General features: G+C 39.9%; 1 protein-coding gene across 2 annotated transcripts in view; it reads right to left on the reverse strand.

Moving 5' to 3' along the window:
• The window catches only part of jade2 (jade family PHD finger 2), a 214,962-nt gene that overhangs the window by 113,252 nt on the left and 74,656 nt on the right, over positions 1-27,054 (reverse strand). For both annotated transcript variants that reach the window (XM_023962510.1, XM_023962509.1), the window contains exon 4: positions 26,513-26,670. In XM_023962510.1, the coding sequence (XP_023818278.1) occupies positions 26,513-26,670 (158 nt within the window). The remainder of the gene's footprint in view (positions 1-26,512; positions 26,671-27,054) is intronic.

Raw genomic sequence — 27,054 nt, forward strand, 5'->3', positions numbered from 1 at the left:
CGTGCGTTCTTAAGGGCGCGCGACACGGCCGCCCGCCGGAGGATTTTGTGTGTAGGGGGGGGGGGGTTATTAGGGTTCACCTTCACTCCAAACATGAATGCGCACTGTTAGATTTCCATGAATATCACTACATGTTTTGTTTGGGAACTATTTTTTGCAGCGTAACGTTACGTGTCTGTACAAACAAAGGCGGAGCCTCCTGTCCCGTGTTCTTCATGGCTACCGGAAAAGTGACAAAGTGTCTGCAGTCTGTTTATTACTGGGCAATATTTAATATTCTGAGAAGAGAACGGTCCGCTGCAGAGGGATCAACACGCACCCCCAACACACGTGTGCGCACCTTCCTCCTACATGCAGCGCTGACCCACACAGTCACAGTCAATATATGGGTTTTATATATAGTTAGTTCATTAGTTAGGTAGTAGTTAGTTGTTACTGTTATTTTATAATAAAGAATACTACGTTGTAATTGTATTTATTACTGATGCGGCCACCGGGGGATTTTCTTTTTTTTTGGGGGGGGGGGGGGGGGCTGCGGTTAACCGCGACACCGCGCCCCCTGGTGGTTCATCACCGCGGTGATGAAAAATCCGACACCGTCACAGCTCTAGCTTAAATGTTTTGTATCACTGCGCCGGCTTCCTCAAAACAACCTTTAGCTTCATCATCTGGACAAAAAAAAGCGGTAAGAGGTGAACTTTCTCTCTGAACTGATGCTTTATTCAACCCATCGGGACGATCAGCATATATATGTCGCTTTATGTCATAATAAATGTCTTACTAACACCCTAAAAATTCTATTGTAATGCTTGTTAATGTGTTAACAAAGCTTGTTAAGGAATCTTAATATAAAGTGTTACCGATGTTTCTGCTTGACAACTACTGATGAGATCCAGTTTTATAGACTGTTGGACAACTATTGTTAGCTGTATGTATATATATGTCTGGCTTGAGACATGGACGTGGAATCATCATACTTTCAGCACGTTTGTTACAGGGTCACAGCCAATTCAGGAAAAACTTCATCTGTCTGCTAAACGTTCCAGTGTGGAACAAAATCGGCTGGTGAATACACATGTGGAGAAGGCCTTGGACGTTGCAAAAAAGACGGAGAGTACGAAATAAAAAGAGAGGATTAAAATGGACAGAACGAGAGAGGTCTTGCTTCCACCTTTCTGCCATGTCTATTTCTCCATGTCACATTGAGACAAGAGTTAATAGGCCAGCTTTCTGCCTCTTCTCCTTCAGCAGCCCGGTGCTAAGAGCTGCTTTACTGCAGAGCCTCCAGCATCGCTGCTGGCAATTTGTCTTTTTGCCAACGCAAGGGTTTTCGCTCCCTTCCCCTACCTCTCCTTTTTTTTTTTCTTTTGCAAAATCAACATTTCCTAAGAAAATACAGCAAAAAGCAGCAATCTGATATATTCGAAGTGCTAAGGGTAGCATTTTTAACATCAGTAATTCACTGGTTTATTCATTTGGGGAGATTAGGCTAATTACCAGAAACACACAAGGTGTTAAACAAGATTTATGGTAGTCTCCACTGAGCTTTACATCATGGGACGTCAAGACTAATGTTGCAAAAAATCTGGATTATTGCTTTCCAGCAGAAATAGGAAGTTTGAACAAGTGCAAGTGCTGAAATATCAAAGTACCACAGCATTCAGTTAGCTTGCCTTGTGGTCAGACTCTCACACATCTTAAGAGATTTATATAGACCATCAGTTATATTTACATTTTTTTTTAAATTGGATGTTAACAAGCATTCAATCAGCAGAAGAGATACATTGGGTGTACTATCGTGTGAAAACCCTCTCTTTTGATGTTATTAAAGACCCAATCCAATGAAAATTATTATTCAGATGTTTTTCTGACATTTTACTTCTGTTGGAGGTTATTTATTAGATATATTAAGCTTATAATTGCATTTCTGAGTTTTTTCATTCAAATCCCTGTAAATTAGGAGCAAAACCAAAAAAATGCTGTTTGAAAAAGAGTGTATTTGAATAAAATACACTGCTCCACTCCATTCTTATGCATCCACTAATCGACGACTAGATTCATGTTCATGTTGGTTTTCCTCGTCCGAGCTGGCATTTTAAAATTGTACGGCTGGATAGTTCCAATATCGTTCTTAATTTTTGTGCTGTGAGGGGCTGTAAGCTAGCTGGAGAGAGTGTAAACAGAAAACTCTCAGCAACAGGAGGAGTTTGCTACAGTCCCACCCACAACTAAGAGATGAATTTTTGATGAGCTAATGCTGAAACTATGCCCTCTTTTATTTTGGCAAAAACATGGCCACTGGAAACGCTTTAAAAATAGATGAAAAAATGATCAGAGTGGGTCTTTAATCAGTCAAAAACATTCAATGCCTAAAAACAAGGGCACTACTATTGTGAAGTCAAAAGAGAAACTAAAGCGCTTAAATGCTTAGCCAGTTCTCAGTCCAATAGGAGGTAGAGGCACTACTGTCCAAAACAACAGCATGAAGATAAACAAGCGAGGAAACAGCGGCTGAAGCCATTGGCATGCGACCATCAGAGAGCAGGTTGGTAAAGTGAAAGCGTCCAGCTGGCGAAAAACTTGGGTTTATTTTTGGCCTCAGCTCTGACCGCTGCTCTTCTGCTAACTAACGCCTGCTTCCATACGGCCTGGCCCCTCGCTCTGCTGTTACAGAGAAGGTCAAACCAATAAGCCTCTTTTATCATTAAAAAAAGCACAAAAAACTTTAAGTGGACAAAAAAAGTAAACAAAAGGTTAAGTGATGGGAGCGTCACAGTTGACATGAATTAATATAAAACTCTAGTTGCAGTGTACAAAAGGAAAGAATTACCTTCCTTTTTTCTTAAAAATCGTATTAACTGTATCAAAAACAATATACTGATTATTAAAAAATGGTAGCACCTCTAAAAGAGCTGGTTGAGAGAATAGCTATAAATTGGATTATTCAGAAGTTTAATTTCAAAAGACTAAGACGGAAAGATGTAAGCACTCTACTTAAAACAGCTACTTGGTTAGTTCAAAGGGTTTCCAGGGTATTTTTTTACACTTTTATTATAATTAAAAGAAACAAAACTGTTTGCTTAATAAAAAATAAACGGAAAAAGTGTCAACAATGTTAGACACCACACACTATACAAGCCTTAGCTGTTATAATAAATGTAAAAGTGTTAAGTGTGCCCAAAAAGTCCCACTTGTTTGATAGGTTAGTCTTAAAAAATATGTTATTTTAATTCAGCAGGCACTGTTACTTCACAATTAGTTGGAAAATCCAGACCATAGCTTATCATCAGCATAACAATATAAAGTGTTCCCGTTTTTTGGTAGCGCTTTATAATAAAAGTCCTTCAGAAACTATTTATAAAACATTAACAAGCACTAGTAATGTTTTAGTAAGTTGCCTATAAGTGCATTAATTAGCATTTGTAAATGTCTTACAACTGACTTACAAGTTTAAATAAGCTGTTTATAAAAACATTAACCTATTCCTTAATAAACTACTTATAAGACATTAACAAGCATCAGTAATGTGGTATTAAGCTGCTTATAAAGACATTTATTAGCATTTGTTAATTCTATTCACATGCTATCTATAAATTGCTTGTATGGGATTAATAAATACAAGCAATTTAAATAATTTCATGCTTTAGATTGGGTGGGGGGATTGAAAACACTCAATAAACTGTTAATAAGAACATTGTTCATCTATTTATTAATCCCATACAAGTAATTTATAAATAGCTTGTGAATAGAATTAACAAATGCTAATAAATGTCTTTAAAAGCAGCTTAATACCACATTACTCATGCTTGTTAATGTCTTATAAGTAGTTTATTAAGGAATATGTTACTGTATTTATAAACAGCTTATTTAAACTTGTAAGTGAGTTGTAAGACATTTACAAATGCTAATTAATGTACTTATAAGCATCTTACTAAAACATCACTAGTGCTTGTTAATGTCTTATAAATAGTTTATTACGGACTAATTATAAAGCGTTACCGATGTTTTCTTGAGATTCTGAATTACAGATCACCTGCATACTCTTCAGATGCATGATTTTGACATTTATCTTACATTTCAGATTCTGAGAAACTAAATTGAGATGAATTTGAGAAGAGAGACACGTGACAGCTTTGTGGGGATTTTTAGAATTTTATCGGGCCAATAATTTGAACAGGTTCAGAATTTCAGACATGAATCTAAACAGTAGTAAAGTAGGGACTAAAAACCCTCACAATTACTAAAGAGACTTCTTAATGAGTTGTTGTCGCCGACGGAGCCATACTTACAGTAGATATACCGTAATTTCCGGACTATAAGCCGCTACTTTTTTCCTGCGCTTACAGCCGTGCGGCTTATTCAGTGACGCGGGTAATTTATGGTTTTAATTGGCGGCCGCCATGTACGCATTTTCGGACACAGTGAATGGTTTGAGTTCTCTATCTAACACCAAGCACAAGTCATTTGTTTTTCAACACACCTCTTAGCAGCCAAACAGCATGGACCTCACTTCAGGTCTTAGACACTTCAGTCATGGTTCAACAAAACGAAACACGCATGCCCGGCCGCATCCCAGAATCCTTTGGTGCCATTAGACCCAACGTGCACGTGATCACCGCTACAATATGATGAAGCTTTCAAGTTAAAAGCAATCGTTAAAAACAGCGTGAAAAAATCCACCATCACCAACGGGTTTGGAAAAGCCGGTCAGCTGCGTGACGGAGAGAACAGCGCATGGAGTGAATTTACCTCTGAGTCATAGTGACTCGGCTGGCTGCACGTAAGTATGTGAGAATAACATCAGCCTTTATTTTGTCGGGACACGACTGGAAACACAAATTGACGTGGTTGTGTCAACGATTTCTAAGGACTGAGCAGAGTTTTGCATTGAAACGCTCACAGCCTCCGTGTGAGCTGGAGACTGCGTGTCGTGTGAGCTGCGGGGCCAATGGCAGTCTGTAGGCTCCCACACGTAACAACGCATCCGCCCCTCATACACCAAACGTACAGTATTAAGTCCGATTGCTCTGCACAGACACGATTTGCTCCCTTCAATGGGGACGAAGCGCTCCTCCTTGAAGCCGCCCTGGCCAGAGCTGTCGGAGTAGATAGGAAGGGGAGACAAGGAGCGCGCGGGAGCGCGGAGGCGTCGAGCCATTCTGCAGGCTGCAGCCAGGGCTTACTCGAGGCGTCCGCGGAGCAACAGTGATTGTTGTGGAAGGAAACTTCTGACCCACGCGCCGCGAGGAGGCGCGCGTATCGCGCTGAGGCGCGTATCGCGCTGAGGCGCGCGCTTTTCAGTCGTCGCTGCTTTATTTTACTAGTGTGTTTTTTAACCAGCCCTGTTAGTACCATAACGCTGCCGCGACACAAGCGGAAGGAGAGCTGTACCCGTTCACCCCTCCATGCACTGCTGATACTTGCTCATTCTTAAACATGTACAACAGTATGGCGAGCCGGGCGTTGGCCCCGCCTTTAGCCCCTAAGACTCATGGGAAATGGGGGATCGCGGATGTAAATTTCCTCATCATAACTGAGGGATGTAATGTTGATAATATGGTTACTGTTTGTAATTTTATGTATGATACCTAGATTGTCAATAAGTTAAAAATAAATAAATAAAAAAATAAAAAAACATAACTGAGGAACTTGTGAACAGAATAGAGTTCCATGCTGTTTGGCAGATGTAGATAAACTCAAATACATGAGCCTGAGGCAAAGCTGACTCCACCCACTGTGTGCTAATGAATCACACTTACTCTGGGAGTCAGGACGTGTTTTGTCAGGATGACAATGTTGCCTAATACATGCGGCTTGTACTCCGACGCGGCTTGTGTATGTATAAAAGTAGTTAAACACGTGAAAATGGGTGGGTGCGGCTTGTAATCGGGTGCGCTTTGTAGTCCGGAATTTACGGTAATCTTTATATGTGTAAAGATGTTAAAAATTAATCTTTGCTGAATTTTTGGACCCTTTCTTTTAAAGTGATAAGACAACGCATTGATGTTGTTAGCTTCAGCGCTGATTGTTTTGCCCAAACTAAGCGCATAAAAAGCTATGTAAAGCATGGTGGCAGAAGGGCTATGATTGGGGCTTGTTATGCAATCAGATGATCCAGCACCCTAAAGTTAATAACTTTCCTACGACCCCCCTGCTTGATAAATGATCATGAATTTATAAGCCAAACCAGAGCTGCATGATGTCACAGTATTACAAAAATAACCAAAATGACCTTCAAAATTTAGGAAACAGTATGGATTCACTATATTTTATAAAGTCACCACATTAGGGATACCTAACCTTTCCAAATACTTCGTCTTCATTTTAATTAGTAAAATATTTATTTATTTATCAAACCCTTGGTTACAAAGTCATTTAGAAGCAAGTAAACACTCATTAGTACATTAAAAAAAACCATATTATTAAGACATAAATAAAGAAGTGTTTCAGGAGAGCAGGTGAAACAGCGGCACAGTTTAAAATAGATGCAACTTAGATATGATAGGGCTGTCTAAAAATAAGATTTTACTAATGCTGGCAACAGCTTACTGCTTTTTTTTTAAGTACTGCTTAAACATTCAGAGGGTACCAGTTTCATGGAGCATAGTCAGAGTAAAGAAGTTGTTTTAGAAGATAGCAGTTCAGCAGGGTTTTATTCCAACACGCTGTAATTCAAGCTGCTGTAACGATCCACCAGATGACAGGTTAGTTCATTTCTGTTAACTGCTTGGTAGAACAGTCCACTAATTGGTATGGATTCTAAGAAAAACTCAACAAAGCTAAGAGACAAACTCACAGAGGAATTCTTCAGAACAATGTGATGCCATACGGTACCTCTTCATCCCATAACTGCTACAGTCTGTATAATGCGGTGCTTTACATTTAAGAGAAGCTGAATCAGGCTGGGGTCCTATTGAGTTTGTCTCATATGAACACGGACACATCCCTCATTATTTTCAAACAGCCCAAGGGAAGTCTGGGATGTTTACGACTTTTTTATTTTTCTTAAAGTCAGTTTGTTGTTGCACGCCTTCATTTTCTTCCTGTATCCTCGAAACTAGTTAACTCTGGAGGGACTTTGAAGATGAATCATTTAATGGTTACTGTCATGGGAAAACCCTCAACTGTTACGCTTTTCAAACATTTGAAAACAGAAATGCACAAAACACATTTTTCGCTCAGACGCATCTATTCAGAGATGTACTTCTCATTGCTCCACCATGAAGGCAAAAAAAAAAATCCCTTAACTGTAAATTTATTACTAAAGACACTGTGGGAAACCCCTCTAAAGGAAAACTAAACAAGGGGAGCAGTTTAATGAGCCGAAGTATTGAAGCTTGGGTCATGCATGCATGCACATAAGCATGCCCAAGCACACACACACACACACATCCACATGCAGTATGTACACAAAGAGGGAGAGGCTGTACTTGCCCAGGCTGTGTACATCATGCACACACATACAGTCCCACCCTCTTCCTGCATTCCTCTCCTGTCTGACACACTTCCAGTAAAGCCCACCAGCACTTCAAAAACAGCCCACCATAACCAGCCCTCCAGACGACAGGGCCTGCAAAAAACACGCAAACACCCGACCTTTTTAAATGAAAAACAAGCCACAGGTGTGGCTACATCTGGTGCTGGAAAAAGTGCCCACTTAAATGAGAAACTTTAGTTTAGGATCTGATTTGAGTGTAAACTTTTGTCGGTAAGTCACTGACACGTGAAAATCATGACGTAAAAGTAAAAATAAAAAGATTTTTTCCTTGTGGTTGTCAAGTTAAACACTCTGTTTTAATAAAAAAATGTCAGTGGTGTCAAACATAACTGCATGGCTCCTTTTCTCTCAAGAAGGTCATGGTGTGGCATAGCGGCTCATCACCACCTCAGCAGAGCAACTGCAGGCTCACTGCAGCTGTGGAGTCTGGATGAAACCAAATAACAACTTGTTACCACGTTTCGCCAGTCTACAAAAGCACACCATCACAAGCGTCTGCACACATCTTCCACTCGGCACTTAAGTGGCTAAGGACGAGACTTTCAAGACAATCCTTCAAGCTGAGTGGAGGACGGCTGCCTTTGTCTCATAACGGTCCAGCTCTTGAACTCCAACCCCTCCCAGCTCCAGCGTTGAACTGATACTCCGTCCCTGAATAGTCTTTCCTGCCTGTAACTGTCTGCAGCTCGGTTCTGAGCACTTCAGTTAGTAGTGATGTGGCTGGGCACACCCTCGTGAAGTTTCACTCTGTTCACAAGCTGTACTCAATGTCCTGTGCATTTTTAAAAATCTTTTTAGAATATTCGTTCATTCATTTAATGAAACAACTGAACTAAATCCTCATCGGGGTCAGCTGGGTGCTGGGCAAAGGCAGAGCGTACCCTGGACAGGTTACCAGTCTGTCGAAGACCAACACAACCACACACACTCGCATTCACACCCAGGGACAATCTAGAATCATCAATTAATTTATGAAGAAGGTTTTTGAGCTGTCGGAGGAAGCATGAGAAAACACACCCATGCACAAGGAGAGCTGTGTGCTATCTCCACACAGAAAGGTCCCAGCTGGGATTTGAACCTAGATCCTCTCGCTGTAAGATAAGAGTGAGAGCCACTTAGCCATCATGCAGCTCCCTTTTTGGAATTGTAATGCCCAAACTTTTGTTTCTCATGCCAGAGGAAGCATATCAGCCCAAAGCTACCACCGTGCTTTGGTTCAGAGCTGGTGCGCCTCCAGGATCTGCTTCAGTCTTCCTCCTCCAGACGTAATGGGGGTCCAGAGTCCTGGGAGGTTGGACTTTTGTTTCGGGGATTGTCATTACAGAATCCAAAAACCTCCTTTGGCTTAACAGAGATGGCATTTTCTGACAAAAACTCTCCCAGTTTGGCCCTTTTTGATTAACGTTGTTCCAATAAAAGAATGTTTGGCCTCAAACCTGCTCCTCTGAGATATAGTGCAACTTGCTTTATTTATTTGCTTGGGCCTGTTTATATAAAAAAGACAATCCAAACAAATAAAGGAAGAGAGGACAGTAACTGAAGGCAGCAAAGACTAAGAACTGGTATGTCATCCATCTCTTCCTTTTCCTCTTTCTGTCCTTCCCAGCAGACCTCAAATCCATTCTTTCAGTCCCTGAACCATCAACGCCCCTCATTCTCTGTAGTATTTACGCCTGCATGTTGCTTCTTCTTCCTTTGCCAACTCATCCATTACCAAATCAGCCCCATCCTCGTTAGAGCTCCTTTTTTATTCACACCTTTTGTTGAAAGGAAGAAAGAGAGACAGTGGGAGACTTTTAAGGCAGTAATTACTTACAATCACTGCAGATAAATAAGCTGGAGGAAGACGGAAGATAGTTACTCACATTAATGGTTTTAATGTCACTCAAGGGGAGCGGCTGTCATGTGGGACATAAGATATTACACGCTAATTTGGTGTACAAGTCAGCCCATTAGTATGACCTCTGTAATCACATTAACATCACTGTTGTGGCAAATTGTTAAAAGGTTGTTGTCAACGACAACAATGATATAAAAACTACAAACCCCAACCTCAAGGTTGATTGGTTTTGATTCTGTGAAGCATCTCAACCTCCCCCCAGCAGGCATACAGTAGGCTTCCTGCCATTACTCGCAGTTTACTGACTCTCATGAAAACCATTAAAAATAAATGTTGCAGCTTCTCTGCCAACTTCTTACTATCTTTATCCATTATTATTGGCCACTTTAAGGGATTTTTTTAGGCGCTCTTAAGTTACTTCTGTCCAAGACAAATGATCTTTAGTTGAATTCGACTCCATACTATCACAATGAAATAAAATGCACGAAAGTGCAATAAATAACATATAAACAAAATGTTTTTGTTTTTATATACGAGAGCATCCAAGCATGTTTATACTGTCTATTAATCTCTGCTTGGGCTCATTTCACACAATGAAAACAACTAAACGCTGTTTTTTCCCCTCCTCTCATTATTTTGCCTTTGCAGAGGAACTTTTTTAGAGGTAACCCCACCTTAACAGGTGTGTCCTCCAATCAGACGAGCACACGAAAGGTCACTTCTACAGGTCACATGGTTACAATATGAGATAGAACTGAAGCAAAGCAGAGAGGGACAATGAGGAATCCTTAAAGTCCCACTCCGATCATCTTTTGATCTATTGTAAAAGCATTCCCATTGATTTTTTTTGTTATGATTCTGTTGTTTTTAGGCAAAATCAAAATATATTTGTTGTTTTCCACAACATAGTTTCTGCAAAAGTTTTGAGCCAGATGCCAGCTCAGTTGAGGAAAACAAAGACGTATAAGGATCTATTTGTCTACAAGTGGATGCATCAGAATAGAGCGGAGCAGGAAGCTTGTGCCAGTTGTAGCAACTACTACAAAGCACGGCTACAAAATTCTTCCAACTGCAGTTCTTTGTCTACTCCCCTTTTTTTCCATTTAAATAAAGAACTACCGGTACTCAGAAACACTATTTTTGAGCTTAATTTTCTCTATATATGTGCACCAGGAACATGTTAAAAACAGCAAAACACAATTTTCATTGGAGCAAGTCTTTAACCAGTAACATCCCTCTTAACTTCACCTTGTTCATCTCAGATCGACTTTGCACTTGAAACGGGAAAATCGTTCACTGGAGATGACTGTAAAGGGGAAGATATAAGGAGTTCTTGATTCTATTGAAATTCAAACTGTTTGAAATTGTGCAAAACTGCTAATACAAGGACTTTCCAAAAGCCCATTTTCCCCCTTCTTTCAAAAAATTCTTGCTTTGAGACAAACAGAGAAGCACAAAGGAGTCACTCCTGGAACCAACATTTCAAATCCATGTGCTACACTGAACTTAAAGGAGGACAGCTCGTCTTGGTACTAAGCAACGCATTAATGTTAATATATTCACTTTTTAACACCAGAGCTGTTGATGTTCATTAAACTACTGTAACTGTTCAACCGTTTACGCAATTAACGTGATTCCAGCACATTTCAAAGCTGAAAAAAAAAGCTTTGAACTGACTTGCGACACTTTACAGTAGTGAAGTGTTTACGGAAACAGCTGTCAACTGCAGCATTTCCACTGTTAACCCTTTAACACCAAAAATATTGCTGACAATCCTTAAATAACCCGCTCTTTGACATACACATGAATCAGCTGATTCTGACACAGAGAAAAGCAGCTTTGCACATTTATGCAACACATTACCAACATAAAGTGTAGCATAACAGGGCAAGGCTGGTTTTCTCCCCTTTAGAATCTGCTGGAATTATGTTAATTGCATAAACGGTTGAAGTTACAGTAGTCAAACTAAAGTTTCATTGTTAAAGAGTTAAAGGGTTAACTGGTTTAGCTTGGAGGCATTTGTAACAATTTAACTAGAGTTAAACATGTTCATGTACTCTCCTTCAAGATGTAAATGTCATAGCCACTGTATCTTTTCATCTCTGATTTCTTCTTTTAATAAAAATCAATAAAAATAATTAGTTGGAGACTCAGGAGTTGGGACTCCACTGGGAGAATCAGGAGTAGTAAACAGTGTTTACTCTCCTGGAGGCAGTTGGGTTTAAGTGGCCGGCCAGGGTGCAGCCGGCTCCCTAATGCGACTGTTAAAGCCAACAGTTTTACCTTAACAACCAGGCGGAGGATGCAGCTGGAGGGACAGGGAGATGAACTGACAGAAAAGTGATAAACAACGGGTTTCAATACCATCGCAGACAAACACTGCAGCAGCAAAAACAAAGAAGAAAAGATAAAGAACAGAAGAGACTGATATGAACCTTGATAGTTTATTAATGCACAAGAGATGGATGAATAATAGAAAAAAATGAGTTTTAATTACTATTTCATCTGCGTATTGCCTTCTTCCAATTCCACACAAACACCGGTTAGGGGAGCCTGGCAGATGGTAGATTGCTAGAAGGTGGACTACACGGTCCAGATGTTACGGAAGGCACATGCTTTGATCTGCCACCCGACAAGAAAACTACCGCATAAGGCCGCACATCCACAAATAAGATAAATAAAAGACAGAAGTCATTCCAGTGTGTTAGGAGAGCCGCAGCGTGCATCTTCGGCGCCTGAAAGGACGGATATTCCCATGCGAGAAGCAGCTGTGTTTATGAGAAAACACCCAGGGGATAACTCGCATGTAAGAATGAGATGCAAACACAAACCTACATAAACTGCGTTCATGATTGCAGGTGCCAAAACACACAAAGTACTGATACAACATCCACCTGAAGAACGACACACGCACAATAATCTCTGAGCTAATATAATAAACTGTTCCACTTCTATACGTTAACATGGTGGCCTGTAAAGCAGGTCCATACAAACTATTCCTCTATATCTGTTTGGATTAGTTTTAGTTTTATTTTGCTTCAAGGACAAGAGGATATTATTTTGTAGAGTTTATTTCCAATGGAACTGGATATTGATTCAAGGTGAAACACATCAAAATCTGAAAATTACACCATAACGGGGTTTGGAGGAGACCCATGTTGGCACATTCCAGTTTTGGCAGGGCTGTTGTTTAACCAGCCACCAAACAACACACACGTCAGCAAGTTCAACTTATTGTTTTAGAAGTGGAATCTTTAAATTCCCCACATTTGCAGCTTTTTTGAGGTGAACGAGTTTAGTTGGAAACTGACTCAACATCTACAATCAGAGTCAGTCACTGTGGTCAGAGAGTCTGCCTGCAATACAGGAAACCAGTCATTCAGCCGGCTCTCTCATTTCAGAGAGGTCGAACGGCTAGTCAGCCAACACAGCCGGGCACTTGTCCCGAAAAAAAAGTCAAAGATGGACTACCAGCAGGACTTTTGGGGGGAATTAGATCTTGGACAAGTGAAAACACTAAAACACTGCAATTGGTGAGCATAGTCTTACTTACATATGAATAATAATAGAAGCCAGTGACCCAGTCCCAAACTGGGGCAAAGAGGAAGCACAGAATCTTGTTTACCAGAAAGCAGTCATTAAGCGTTTACTCATCCATTCAACACGGGGAGGTGTTGTGCCAGGAGGCGAACCGCTTAACCGTCAGCTTCACCTGAAATGTGACAAACTAAACGTTCGCTGACCCAGTCAACAAAGATGAAGGCCAAATAATGCTGGAATTGTGACCTTTCCTTACCACAGATTTACGTCAATCAACAACAACAAAAGGCAGGCATAAGCATAATTAGGCAGTTTAAATCAGACTGCCCAATAATCGGTCAGCCAGTCTTCTGGTTAGGCAAAAATTATGACCTATCATGCATGTTTCTGCCAAATTAGTGGCGTCCTTATAGATGTATCCAGTGACTGAATGGCTCAGAAATGATGGTGCATCATTATACAGCTTTATTTGCCATTGCAGTTCCCCTCCAGCCTCAAAGGACATTTATCAAACCCTTTCCTCCATGAAAGAGATCAAAAGCAATTTCTTGCTGCAACATGTTGTTACATTTGTCATGGGGACTTACCAGATAGAAACAGCCAGGGTTCAGTTTGGCTCTATAGGCTATACTTAAAGAAGTACAGCCCTCATATTAACCAACCAGCCAAAACAACCAAATCTGCGGTCTGCGGTCAGAAGGACACCAGCTGACCCTTCCAATCAATGAGGGGGTGAGATAATGCGGGGGGAATTCGGCTTTTCTAACAACCATGGCCATCCATCAAAAAGACAGGAGGTGACCCCTCCAAGTCTGGCTAACAAGACATCAGTTCATGTCTTCATTTGTCCACTAAAGAGCCCAGAGATCCGTCGCTCAGCACTTCATGGAGCCTGGCTGCCGTTCCCAAAGACAAATCCACCCTCTTTAACAGTCATCATGTCAGAAGACCAGTTTGTAAAACTAAGACCCCACTTTTCATTCCTGTGCATAAATGATCCTTATTAACAGACTGACTGTGATTACATATTTACGAATGGGCTTTCAGCACAATACTACTTCACATGGAGGATAAGCACGTTTTCGGACAAGTTTGTCAAAAAGTTCCTCTGGTATTTTGTTTTATAGTTGTGTTTTACATCTTTAGCGCTTTTTTAGTTATATGTTTTACTCCTTAGTTTACCTGGCACTAACTTCAGTCACTATGTAGTTGAGGGGACTGTGGACAACATCCCACTATACAAGCACAACATCTGATCTGTTAATAAGACCTATTAGATCACTATTCAATGAATTTTTTTTTTAACGTGTCCAGTTGGCCAAAGACGCAAGTCATTACGCATGTCCCAACAAACAAAAAATGTAGCAGCTCGTTTGGCAACTTCTCCTGTTACTCATCAGCTAATTCATTATCAACAACAACATGATCTATTCTGCAGACTGTTGAGAAACCTTCCAGTAAAAAAGCAAAGCACAAGCTGCCAATGCGACTACTTTTCCTTCAGGCAGGAATCCATCAATCTATTCATCCGACCCATCTGCTCCATCACATATATATTTATTCTTCAGGCCATGCATGTAAGCTGCAAATCCTAGAGTAAAGTCATGCGCATTTATGTACACGAGCCAGCCTGTTAGATGTTCGTTCATCCATCTAACTGTTGTCAGACTGGAATCAAGGGCAGTTTGAGGGCGCCCAACTGCTATGCATGATGGGTCCAGTGATGCTGCTCTTAGTCATCTTCTAATTTGATACAGAGCTGTGCAGAAAAGAACAGTGCACCATGGGGAATTTTCCAGATGCGATTGTGGCCAATTATTTTGAAACATTTACACACTTACACGAAAAGAAAGTAGGTTTAGAAGCTTGTGTGTTTGTGTAATTGAGGATTCACTGTTGGCTGCAGATGAGGGATGCAGTTCAATCCCTGAAGGGCTTCTTAATCATCCAACCACCTTTCTTTCGCCTTTGCTTCCTGTTTTCCATTTGTTTTATGCTTCTGATTAGTGAACGTGCATCACTGCTTCCATCGTGACCTTTAGCTGGCCATTCCTCTTCATCAGTTACACCAGAGAGGAAAAACAAATATCACATTTGTCCCAGGTGCTGCTAATTTCCTATTTTTCCACAGAGGAAAACAACAAAACTGGATCACTTTTTTCAAGGACGATGCCAAACATCTGGTGATTCCCCCCTAAAGGCTTACAAGTCTTTAAAAACAGTGCATTGTTTGGATTTCCACTGAAAGCTTTTTCCTTGTAAATCACAAAAATAAGATACAAGCTGCAATCATCACATTTGATCAACACAGACGCACAGAAAACTGTTGACCTGCTGTAATTTAAGATTTCCACAATAAATACAAACATTGCAGAAATTCTCTTTAGACCAATTTTCTACATTATTTTACTGATAACACAGCGGGAATTTTAGAAAAAAAACCTGTACTCCTTGTTAGGAATGCACCATTATAATAGTACAATATCTGAATCAGTCAACAGCTGCATGAACATGTAATTAAAAGGAGTATCATCACTTCTTTTTAAACTGCTTTTGAAGCTTTGTTGTAGTCCTGACATTCGCTTACAGTTCCAGGTAAAAAAAAGGAACTTTTGAATAAGAAACCTCCCACAACTGCTTGGCATAGTGAACAGCTATACCAGAATAGGAGTAACACAAGGCACGAAAACGCATGGTGCAAAGGCAAACCAAACACATTTTACATTGATAATTATACTTTTATAGTATACCAAGGTCTGGGTGAATACTAGATTCTGATTGGCTGCTGGGTGTGGATTTAAAAAGTGATAATCATCAGTGATTCATTGGCCATTAACCCTTACTTAAGGTATTTTTTTATTTTGTTCCCCAAACATTTTAATTTTGTACATAGGGTTGTCAAATTACGTTGATTGATTTAATCTTATACTGCTTTTTACAGCAAATATTGGGTAAAAAATAATTGCAAATATAAACTGATGGATGTGTGATTGTGGATATTCTACTCTGCAACAGACTGGCGACCTGTCCAGGGCATCCCCTGCCTTCGCCCATAAGTGGCCGGGATAGGCTCCGGCAGCCCCGTGACCCGAAAGGGAAAAACGGTATAGAAAATGAATAAATGAATGAATGAATGAATGAATGTAAAGGCCCGTACACACCGGGACGAATATTCGCCAGGCGTTATTCCCCAGCGTTTTTCGCCACGTTTTTTGTGTTCACACCCAGGCGATTTTCGCTGACGATGAGCCGAGCGAACATGCAATTTCATTCCCTGACATTAGATGGCGCTTAATGTAAACAGAAATACTCCTGTACACAAGGTGGCGCTGCGCAACTTTACGCTTCTTAAACTCGCTTTTCACTCAGAAGAAAAGAGCAAGTATTTACGCGCTTGTCAGAATAATACAAAGAAAACATGAATATTTCAAGCACCAGTTGCTCCAACTGGTGCTTGGTTCGGGGATATTTTAGAATGTCCGTCATTGTTTCTTCGCGGCTGTGTAGATGCAACTCGGCGTCTATCTTCTTCGCTGGTATGTGTGCTCAGCAAGGCAATTTTGTGTTTGAGCGCCCCCAAGTGGTGTTTTACTGTAACTTCAGAAGCTCCAGACACGTGTGCAAAAGCACCATTCTCATTGGTCGAATAGATTTCGACGCGACGCGTCAAAAAAACAAACGAACCCGAGGCGTTTTTTTTTTTTTGCCGCTTTGACGCGTGGCGTTTTTCCGCGTCGGTGTGCACACTCTTATTGGTGCCCTTTGTTTAGTCACGAGGCGTTAAACGTCGGCGAAAATCGCGAGCGAAATTCGTCCCGGTGTGTACGGGCCTTAATATCGGGCTTTGAGTAAAATTAGTTCATTTGGAACTAAACTGTCTTTTTGTTCCGTTTTATACTGTTATTCTACCTCGACTAAGGCCTCCGTCCCCCCAAGTCCAAATACATCCCATTTCAGGTGATTTCAGGTAAATCCCAAAATGGAATTTTGGTTGCTGTTTTTGTTTGTTTGTTTATTTTACTGGATACTATATTATTAAATACCTATTGGTCAATACACATTTCAAAGTATCAGAATATCGAATGTTGGTAAAGATCTCCACAAGAAAAACCTCAAACAAGAAGCTACTTTTAAATAGTTTAACAAGAGGGGACTTTAAACTATTTACCAACCCCAATTTGTACTGTTCCGTATCTCACTATCCATTGTACTGCCCCATGACTTTTCAGCCCATTATATCTCTGTGTGTTGCTGTCACAGAGTGTATAGACTCTGTTAGCATGATGACCCACTTCAAATAGTTTTAAATAGTTTTATCAGAAACAATTACTGTTGTTCCATTTGAAAAAATCCATTCAAATTGAGTTGGCTGGTATTTCCTCATGGGAATGCAATTCTTTACATACACTCTTGATAACATCCCTTCCACTCCCAAACCCCATCTCAATAAACTCAGTGTTGCTAAAGGAAGTCCAGGGACAAGTTGTTTTTTCAGCTAGAACTCAGTTAGCCAGAGCCACAGCTCTCTGTGTGAAAAATACTAACAGACTGACATAAAAAAAGCCCTAAAAGATACTGAGACAGTCGTAAAATTTGCAAGCTTTATAGTCAAAATTAATTTCCTTTCAGTCTTTCTGTGACGTAAAAAAATCTGTTCTCTTTGAGGCAAGTCTCCCCAAAGACTGGACGCATCTGCAGCTGCTTATTGGAAAATATCTGGCTAAACAACTTGGATGTAAACAACTCAGGTATCATCAGTTTTTTGGGTTTTCTGCTTCATAAGTAAATTGGGAAAAATACAAAAAAGCAGTTTGTTTTCATTTTTCCGTGGCAGAGAGCTGTCAGTTTTATACTGAGTGGATATTTTAGGTTCAGTCAGCGTGACCCCACCACATGCTATACTGACGATTAAAACGAAACCTGATTGGTCTGAGACTTCAGAGTACAGCAGGGCAATGTAGCCAAAAAATAAAATCTTTTTTTTTATTCCAAATTCAATTTTTTCTCTCCCGGCTTTCACTTTCTTTATCAAAAATTACAAATGGGGCTTTCTTGGTTGCTTGGCTCCTCTCTCCTTGTGGGGGGGTGGGGCCTGGGGGCTTGGCGCTGCGGAGGATGGGGCCCCTGAGCTGAGGAGACCTGGGCCCAATGCTGGGGGGGGGACGGTTGTATCACCATCCGCGGACAGTCATCCAGCTGTCCCCCATTTACCCTCTTCCCCATATAATCACTTACTGGGGTGATTTGGGGGGGGTCAGCCTGCGATATACCTTGGGGGTAGGAGTCACTTGGCAGTGGTCCCTCTCCCTTTGCTTATTGTATGGGAACCCCCCCCCCGGTTTTAATTGCACCTTTGACAATTAGGACCCTTGGTAGGGAGGGCGCTTAGGCATCACTGCCAGCAAGCAGAAGCAGAAGCAGAAGAAGGTGCAGTTTAAAATTGGCGTCCTACCCGCCAATTTTAAACTGCACCTTAGACATTTAGGGCCCCTTGGTGGGGAGGGTGATTAGACATCACTGTGAGAAATCAGGAGATGTCTTCTCAAAATAAATGGGTGTGTGTGTGCTAGCCTGGGGGCGGAGCTGACCGCGCTAGGACCCTGGAAGGGGCTGTTCCTCACTTTGTGACGTCACAATGTAAGAACCTGCTTGTTTTCATTGATCGGGAGGGGCTGGTGCTCCTAGAACAGGTTTTTGGAGGAATACTTAGAAATGCGTGAATGGAGCAAAATACTACTTTGGGTTTTTTTTCGTGAGGAATAATAATTATAATACACTTAAAAGCTCCAAAAAGTTGATTTTGCATTATATAGGCCCTTTAATGAAAACTGCGAGACTAACTACTTTGACCTTACTGCAATAAAATTTTTTAGAAGAAAATGAAATGTCAGATACTCAAAAAGTGCAACTTTGCATGCCCCTACTACAGCCAAGCCATGGTTGACCAAACCACAAGCATCAGCTTCATATCCAGCAGATCAGCCATTTTTCTGAGGGGAAAAGCTCAAGTAATAAATTATAAAAACCACCACTCCATTTCTTTAATTTTTGAGAAAATGTGCATATCTTCTTGTATGTGTATAATTATTTCAGCATTCTTCTCTGGAACCAAAGCTGTCAAGTCCCTGCCAAAGCCTCATTCAGTGTCTGCACACAAGCAGTGTTATGCAAAAGCTAATTATTCCCACTCAACCACGCAAAACCATGGAAAGATAGAGCAGAAGTGGAGACAAAGCATGGAGGGGGGGGTGATAAAATAAATGAAAAGATAGCCAGAGAGAAAGGGACGGGAATAAGACAAGTCAGCAGTGGAAAAGAATCGAGATTACAAGCATAGATGGAGAGCAGAGTGAATAGAAAGAAAGAAACAGAATAGAAAAAAAAGTGGAAAGACAATTATTGAAGGACAGGGAGACAGAGGCAAGGGGAATCTTAATCTTCAGTTTCTCTCGGTGTCTCTCCTTTGATAAAGCACAAAAAAAGACATCAAGCCATAATGACCTTTTCAACATCTCCACAGTTCTACCAAACAGTCTTACCAAAGTCACCAAAAATGGTGAAGAACAGAGAGAAATGAGGGAGAAGACTTTTGTTAAAGCCAGACGAAGCCCGCAGCTCTTTTCCTCTCTGACAATTTTTAGAGATGATGTCATTATTCAAATAAAAAAAGAAGCAAAAAAAGAGAGGAAAAACAGGGCATATGTAAAGGTGACACCACTTAGTGAGGAGAGAAACATACTAGACCGTACCAGATTGTTGAGATCAGGAACTGTTTAGTACATTTAACAATGGATTTGCCCTAGTTTTAAGCTATTTCATTTGTAGGAAACCCCAAAAGGCTGACACATTTGATCAGTAAGCAGGCATAAGTACATAGATTTTGATAACCTTTCTCAAAGCTAGCCTATCCGTTCCCTCTGCTTGTCATCTGTGTGGAAAGCTCAGTTAATAAGCTTCTGGCTTTGGCAGTAACTCTAACCACACAGATATGACAGTCCTATTCGTCTTCACTTAAAACCCATTTTCTTTTGCTTCTCCCTTCTTACATTTTCTGAAAGCACAATCCAATTCTTCTGACACGACTCCACTGATTGTGCAGATGTGAAGTTTTTTTTTAACAACGAAAATAGCAAAGTCTTCCAAACATAACAGCAGTTCAATTACAAGCCATGTCAACCCTACCATCTGCGGTGTTTCCATTAGAAGTTTCTTCAGAAATATTGACTTTTACCAAATTAGTTTTTAAAAAAGTTCTAAATTGATGCGGTTTGAATTTGATATAATTTTAAGGAGGTATAGGTTGCAATTTATTTTTATCCTCTGAGTTCGTTTTCAATTAGTCTAATCAAGACCTAAAGCGTTCTACATCGCCATGAGTGGGTTTCAGCCCCAAGCCAAATATAATTTTTTTTTTTAAATTACGTTTTTGTTCCTCTGACTGATTTCACTAAGTTGGACAGATGTCTAATGGTTTTGTCAGAGCTGGCTTCAACTGGAAGTCATTTCTCCCCCTTTGTGCTTTTCCTAAAGGTGTATTTCATAGTTTGTTTGATACAAATACTGTTTTTTTCCCCATTCTTTTGACAAAATAGGACAATTTTGACCAGGCAAAGTCAACCTCACAGTACATTAACCCAATTAAAAAGAGTCAAAATCATAAATAGCACCCCAATCAAAGAAACAACAAAACAAAGATGACACTGGAAACTAAAGTGTATTTTACTCCTATTGCACGGAAGAAAATTGGTCATATGTGAATATGCATGGAAGAAATTAGAAAAAGTTCTGGTCTTTGCATGAAATATTCACAGACGTATCACGAATCAACCACCTTAAAAACACAGACGTATGAATAAACCATGAAAAGAACCCATAAATCAACGTAGAACACGACCCGTGCGTGATTATTGCACTGTTTATATGCAATTCATTAGTAAATCGTGCGTCAATTGCGTAATAATTAACGTTCAACGTTATATTTATATGCGATATAAAAGTTATACATCGGTGGTACATGTGTGAAGAGTCCGTTACACATGTGTGGTTATGCAGAGAATAGCATGGAAAGCCACAAACTTGTGCATGCATCTCACACAAATCCTGCACAAATGCGTAAGATTTAGGTAATAATTGCGTATCAACTACGTACAATACGCATATACTGCGTAATTCTCAACCAACCAAACTTTCTGAACAGCTCAAGACCTTCATCGACAAATGATGAACGCAAGAAAACACTTAGGAATATGTTTATCAATCATGTATCACAAAATACCAAAATTTCATTCGTGGAAAATGTGTGAAATGTAAGTGGTGGCGGTGTGACACGGTCTTTAAAGACATTCATTTTTAACACATCCTACAACATCTTAAATGGATAAGACCAAGAAATACTTCATACTAGTACTAAACATCCACTTGTTTTTTTGGAGATAAATCATTTATTTTGAAAAATTAAGAAGATAAAGTTGCTTTATCCCTATATTACTGATTTATCTTTGGTTTATCTCCAAAAGACATAAAGATAAGAACATTTTCAGATATCAGCGCAAATTAGGGAGAAAACTAAAAAAAGAAAAAGAAAACAAATACTTTTCAAGATGACATCGGAAAAGGAACAACTACAGACTGACAGACCATTAGCTCCTTGACACTTAGCAGTCCCCACTGCTCCTTTATCTCACTATCTATCATCCCTTCAGCTTCACTGCAAATCCCTTCATCATTCTATCACATAAGACTGATAAGCCCTTCACCATTTTGTGATACATTCCTCTTTTTATATGCTTACAGATCTTTGAGCTTTCAAAGAAACCCTGACTGATAAGACTGAAATGCTCCACTTATCTTCACCTATTAAACCACAATGTTTAAGTATTCAGGTTTCTAAATATATTTGAACTGGAGCGGCACTAATGTTATCTGCCCGTGCTGAACAAATACAGTTTGATTTAATGCTACATGCTGCCGCTTGTTCTTGTCATTTCTTTTTTAAAGGAAAAGAAAAGCAATTCTTCACACTTCTGAGAAATAGGAGGACTAAAGACACCTCCACCTTGATGCTTCTGTCAACTAAAGCGGAGAGGAGAGAATTCACAGGTGGTGCCTGTTGTAATGAAGGCCTGTAGGAAAACAATGGCCTGGTATTACATACTGCTCTGTAATTGCTATAGTTAATGAAAGAGCTCTGATTGTATGGGAATGGTGTCAACTGCATCACAATGCAGGGGGAATTACCGGGACTGTGAAACACACACAAGCTGACAAAATTGCTCTGATTTTTGTTGGACAGAATCCAAACCACCAGATCCAGATCTAGATCGGTTCAGACCGTCTTCCTACTGAACTATTAGTTAGGTTTTCGTCACAGGTGGTTCCGCCTTTTTTCTAAGCCTTAAAAACCACACAAAGACATATATAAATAGATTTTTTATTAATCAAACTATAATCATTCATTCTGTTAGTTTGGTTTTCCAGAAGGGAAAATCTGTAAAAATTCTCTGCAATTAAACCATATTTGCTGAAAGGTTATCTCTGTCATGCGTAGTACCAATGGACGTTTTAACTAGTTTGGTGAAGTTGGGTGGAAATTTAGCACAATGGCTCCATCTTGGAAAATGAGCGACTGGGTCAATTTAGAGTTGGATTGATTCATCCCATCAGCCATTCAAAAAACACAACACAAACTTTTATCGATTTGCAAAAATGTTGGCACTAATAATAATAACCAATAAAGAAACAATCAGGGCTCCAGACTAACTTTTTTCACTAGGAGCACTGTGGCCCCCAACTGAAAATTTTAGGGGCACAACCAGAAAATTTAGGGGCGCATACCGTAAATCAACATGCTAACCAGATCTACTAATTTCCCCTGTATTACGACAAATACTTTAATAATAGATGCAGAAATTACAATGTGCTGTTTCAAATTCAGTGTCACATTTTAATCTGCACTTTTGAAGATGCAACAAGAAGGTAAACTGACAAAAGCATCGCTGTCATGACAGTACAAATAGTAAACAAAATACCATACATTTAGAATAAAAAAAGTTTTTAGTAACAAAGTGATTACCGTAGTAACCTTTCGGTCATTTCACAGTTACAAACAATACTTAAATGTATGTAAACATTAGGGGATGGAAATACATGTTGGCAACACCTAATAGGTGCAGCCAAGATGCACAATAATTTGAGATCACCCAGATGGACGCAACACTGCACAGATCACCTGATGTGAGATGTATATTTTTGTTTTTGCTCTAACATCACCTGTCAATCAAAACAAAAATATCAAGAGAAAGGCGCGGAAGCAAGACCCCAACCTGAGCGAACACAGCTGGAAATTTAGTACTGAACTGACTGAAAGCTGCCGTACAGACTACAAAACAATGCATTATGGGACATGTGTCCTGATGGTTTTGGTAGTTCACTGATCAATTAAAATAATTTAAAATACCAACTGATTAAAAAAGGCTACATCCATTACAAAACATTAAAATAATAAGGATATAATATCACAGGTCATACTTAGTGGGAGAGGCATATTAAAACTAAATTGAATGTTAAGGACCACAACTTCCTGTTCTCCTTCAGTCTTGCTGCAGCTTCGCCTTCACCCCCCCACCCCCCACCCCCAGGGCGCTGGTTCATCTTAAACACGTCTATCGTTGCATTTTCTTCACGTGTTTTAACTGTGTCTAAGACTAAATCGTGTTGTCGCTCACACGTGTTTAATGTTAAAGCCCCGTTAGCTGTCACGCATGTAGGTGTGGGACATTTATTCTCCTCAGCTGACCATCTCCCGCGGGAGCGGTGTGCTGCCGTAACAGCCGCGCATGAGAACCGTGGTTTGCTTCGGGAGTTTGAGACCCCTGCTGTACACTCTGGCACTGGTACACTAGCCGCAGGTCGGAAGAACGAATCAATAGTTCGCTTGCTCATAGCTCAGACGCACATATGAGGTTGTGATGATATTTGTCTCCGTTTCCTTCCCACAGATGTTTACGCGCGCTCGATTATCTCTAGGCCCCTCCCCCTCCACATATTATAGCCACTTGCAGTGACTTTCCCTATTCTTCTCACACGTATTGGCCGCCTCAGGCATCACTCAATGACACGCGAGTGTGCGCTCGCGTGTGCTCCAATCTCATGAGTATTCGCGCGAGTGTGTGTGTCTGTCTGCGTGCGTGCGTGTGCGCTCGCGTCTCATTGATGATTTCATTGCTCATTTCATCGATCATTGACGTGCCCCTTCCACGTTTAATGTATAAAAATATGGAGGGTGGGGGAGGCAAATTTACTGGTAGCACAGTAAATTGTGACTGGATGTAAAATTCAGTCGCACACTCTAAAATTTTGGTCGCAAAATGCGACCAAATGGTCCCAGTCTGGAGCCCTGAACAAACAACCAAACACTGATTTAAAAACTAAAGCAAACTTTAAAAACCTTATTATAACAGGGCTGTACATTATGTTAATTTTTGAAGTGAAATTTGATTTTTAAACACTAGAGTCGACAGGAAATTGTCTAAAGCTTTTAGAATGTGACATAAACAATGGGATTCCACAAATAATCTTTTTACCCTTCAAAATTATAAAATACATCCACAGCCTTTATAACTGTCTGTATCATATTTAAAACATATTTCTAAGACCACTATCGCAATAACATGATCGACATTTTTCTTAAGAACCTATTGTCTGTAACAGTCCATGTTTTCTGCCCTGTAGTGCATCATCCTTCCACTAGGGGCAGTAGAAGGGCTGTTCCTGCTCAGTTCTTTTGATGAGAATAACTCATCTGTTGTAATTAATTTTTTTAAATGACTACTTTCTGTATTGAAAGACTTAAAAATGTATTTATTGTGAGCAAAAACTTAACAAATCATCCAGCGAAAAAGAATTGATACTATCTATAATCGCATAAAAAATGATTTGTTTCTGAATGTATATAGATTGTTATATATATTGTTATAGCTTAATTTCAAATTTTAATAAATAAATTTTTAAACTCACAATAGTAACTATTGATAACATCAATGTTGATTTTTTAATCCCTTCAATTGAAAAAAAAATATGAAATCTAATATCTTATAATAATTTCCAATGTTTTTATTTCTTGTCTCATTAATTCCAGCAATGCTGGTTCCTATCACACAGCTCTTTATATAAACTAATTGAAATGAAAACCTGTCTGGGCTTTTTCATCACTTTCTAATCTTCATTTTATTCCCTGCTTCAAACATTTATTGAGCAAATGTGGGGGTAAAGCAACTGTAGATAAACCTCTGTGACTCAAAGGCCATAGACTGTGTGTAAAACTCACACGCACACGGCAGGTCTCTTCACTCTAGCGTTTGAATTTATCTAAAAAAAGAAAGACAAGGAAAACGCCTGCAGTTCAGCGCAAAATCGAGTAACACGCACTCCAACTGGCATGTTCAGCAGCTGCTCCAAATCCAACAAAAATACAACTTTTACATCTAATTTCACAAGAAGGAGCTTCAAAATATCCTATGCTAGACTTGAGTCAATAAGATTCACATAAAATCTATTTATTTTTGATGAATGAAAACCCAAACCCAGGCTGGATGCGTTTCCTCAAGACACATCTGTGTAACAAACACATTTCCAAGCGGTGTGAGCGTTTGCATCTGCTCCTTGAGTAGCAGAAAGCCTCATGAGTGTGCGAAGCAGCTGCAGTCGCACAACAGCACCGAAGACCTTCTCATGGTACAAGGAGGACACAATGTAGTGGGTTGAAGCACAGGCCCGCACATCTGCCCAGAAGCTTCACATGTGTGAGATTGTTTGCATGTGTCGAATGTTTATGGGTCTGTCGTTTGTCACAAAAGGTTTCTCCTGCTCTTTTGTTGTGTCTTTCAATAAAATCTCTCAAGTAAACTACTTTCCTGTTGCATAAAATAATATCACATACAGAAATTACTTCACATTAAAAAAAAAATACAGATTTATTAACTGAATACTTTACAACTGGAATTCACTTTCTTGTTTAAGAAAAAAACTTTTAACATTTTAACTGAAAAATAAGCAAAAAGTTCACCTTTAAATTCATCTTTAGTCACAGAGTCAACGTTATCCAACCATCTTTCCGAGTGAAAGAGCAGCATTTACTGTCAAAACAAAACACTTGTGCTATCTGTGTCATAAGGATTTGTGGAGAGGCTTTCAAGAACCTTGTTGAAACGGAGATTAAATCAAGAAAATATCAGACGTTTTGCTTGATGTGTGTGCTTACAAGGGTGAATTTAGTCTCTAGGAGCTTTTTTTTTATAAGTCTGGAACCGGTGAAGGAAATAATTACTTTTATGTTCACCCTGCAGGATGAATAGAGGGTGCAGTTTTTTTAAGGTTTGGCCTTTGGAGTCAATGATTCAGTATGAGAGTTGCCAAAGCACAAAGGAAAACTGTGCTAACAGAAATGTAAATTCCATTTAAAAGAAATCTCATGGAAATAACATAAAAAAGGACTTAGTAAATGGTTGTAATCTCTGCCTGTTTTTACTTGTAGGAATTTGTGCGTGTAAACAGAAAGCAGAGCAGCCATCGGGCTAATAGGCATTTTTCATAAGAGGGTCTATCATATGAAAGTCCCTAATGTTTGAAAGTCCTACCTGACCACAGGTTCTGGTATGGCCTCCTGGTTTGCTGGGACCTGCACCCCCTTCTCCCACTCCTGCCTCCAGGGGTCAGAAAGCACGTAGAAGTCGTCTGGGCCGAGCTGGGCAGAGTCCGGCAGCTTCATGGCCGTGATGAAGTCTGTACGAAACACCTGCACCGAGACCAGGGAAAGGAGGACTTGTTCAATGTGTATAGACGCAGATTCTGGTTTGCAGTTTCTACTCATTTTTGGTTAAAAAGTTGTTGAAAGTGTCACATACAACAGAAAGAGTATAAAAGTCTGGGAAATTATAAATGATGCCTTATTGCGCCTAATAATTTAAAGTATGCGCATTTATATAACACCATCAATCAATCAATCAGTCACAATATTTGTAAATCCCCTTTAATCAACGCTCGTAGAACACAAGGTGTTTGACATGAACACAGGTTAAAACAATAAAAAGTCATAAAACACAATAGACTACAAACAAGAACAATATCAAAAAGAAAAACATAAAATGGAAGCCAGCGCTGTAGATCATAGTCTGAGGAG

The sequence above is a fragment of the Oryzias latipes genome, chromosome 14 (genome assembly GCF_002234675.1).
Source record: "Oryzias latipes chromosome 14, ASM223467v1".
NCBI classification, from domain to species: domain Eukaryota; kingdom Metazoa; phylum Chordata; class Actinopteri; order Beloniformes; family Adrianichthyidae; genus Oryzias; species Oryzias latipes.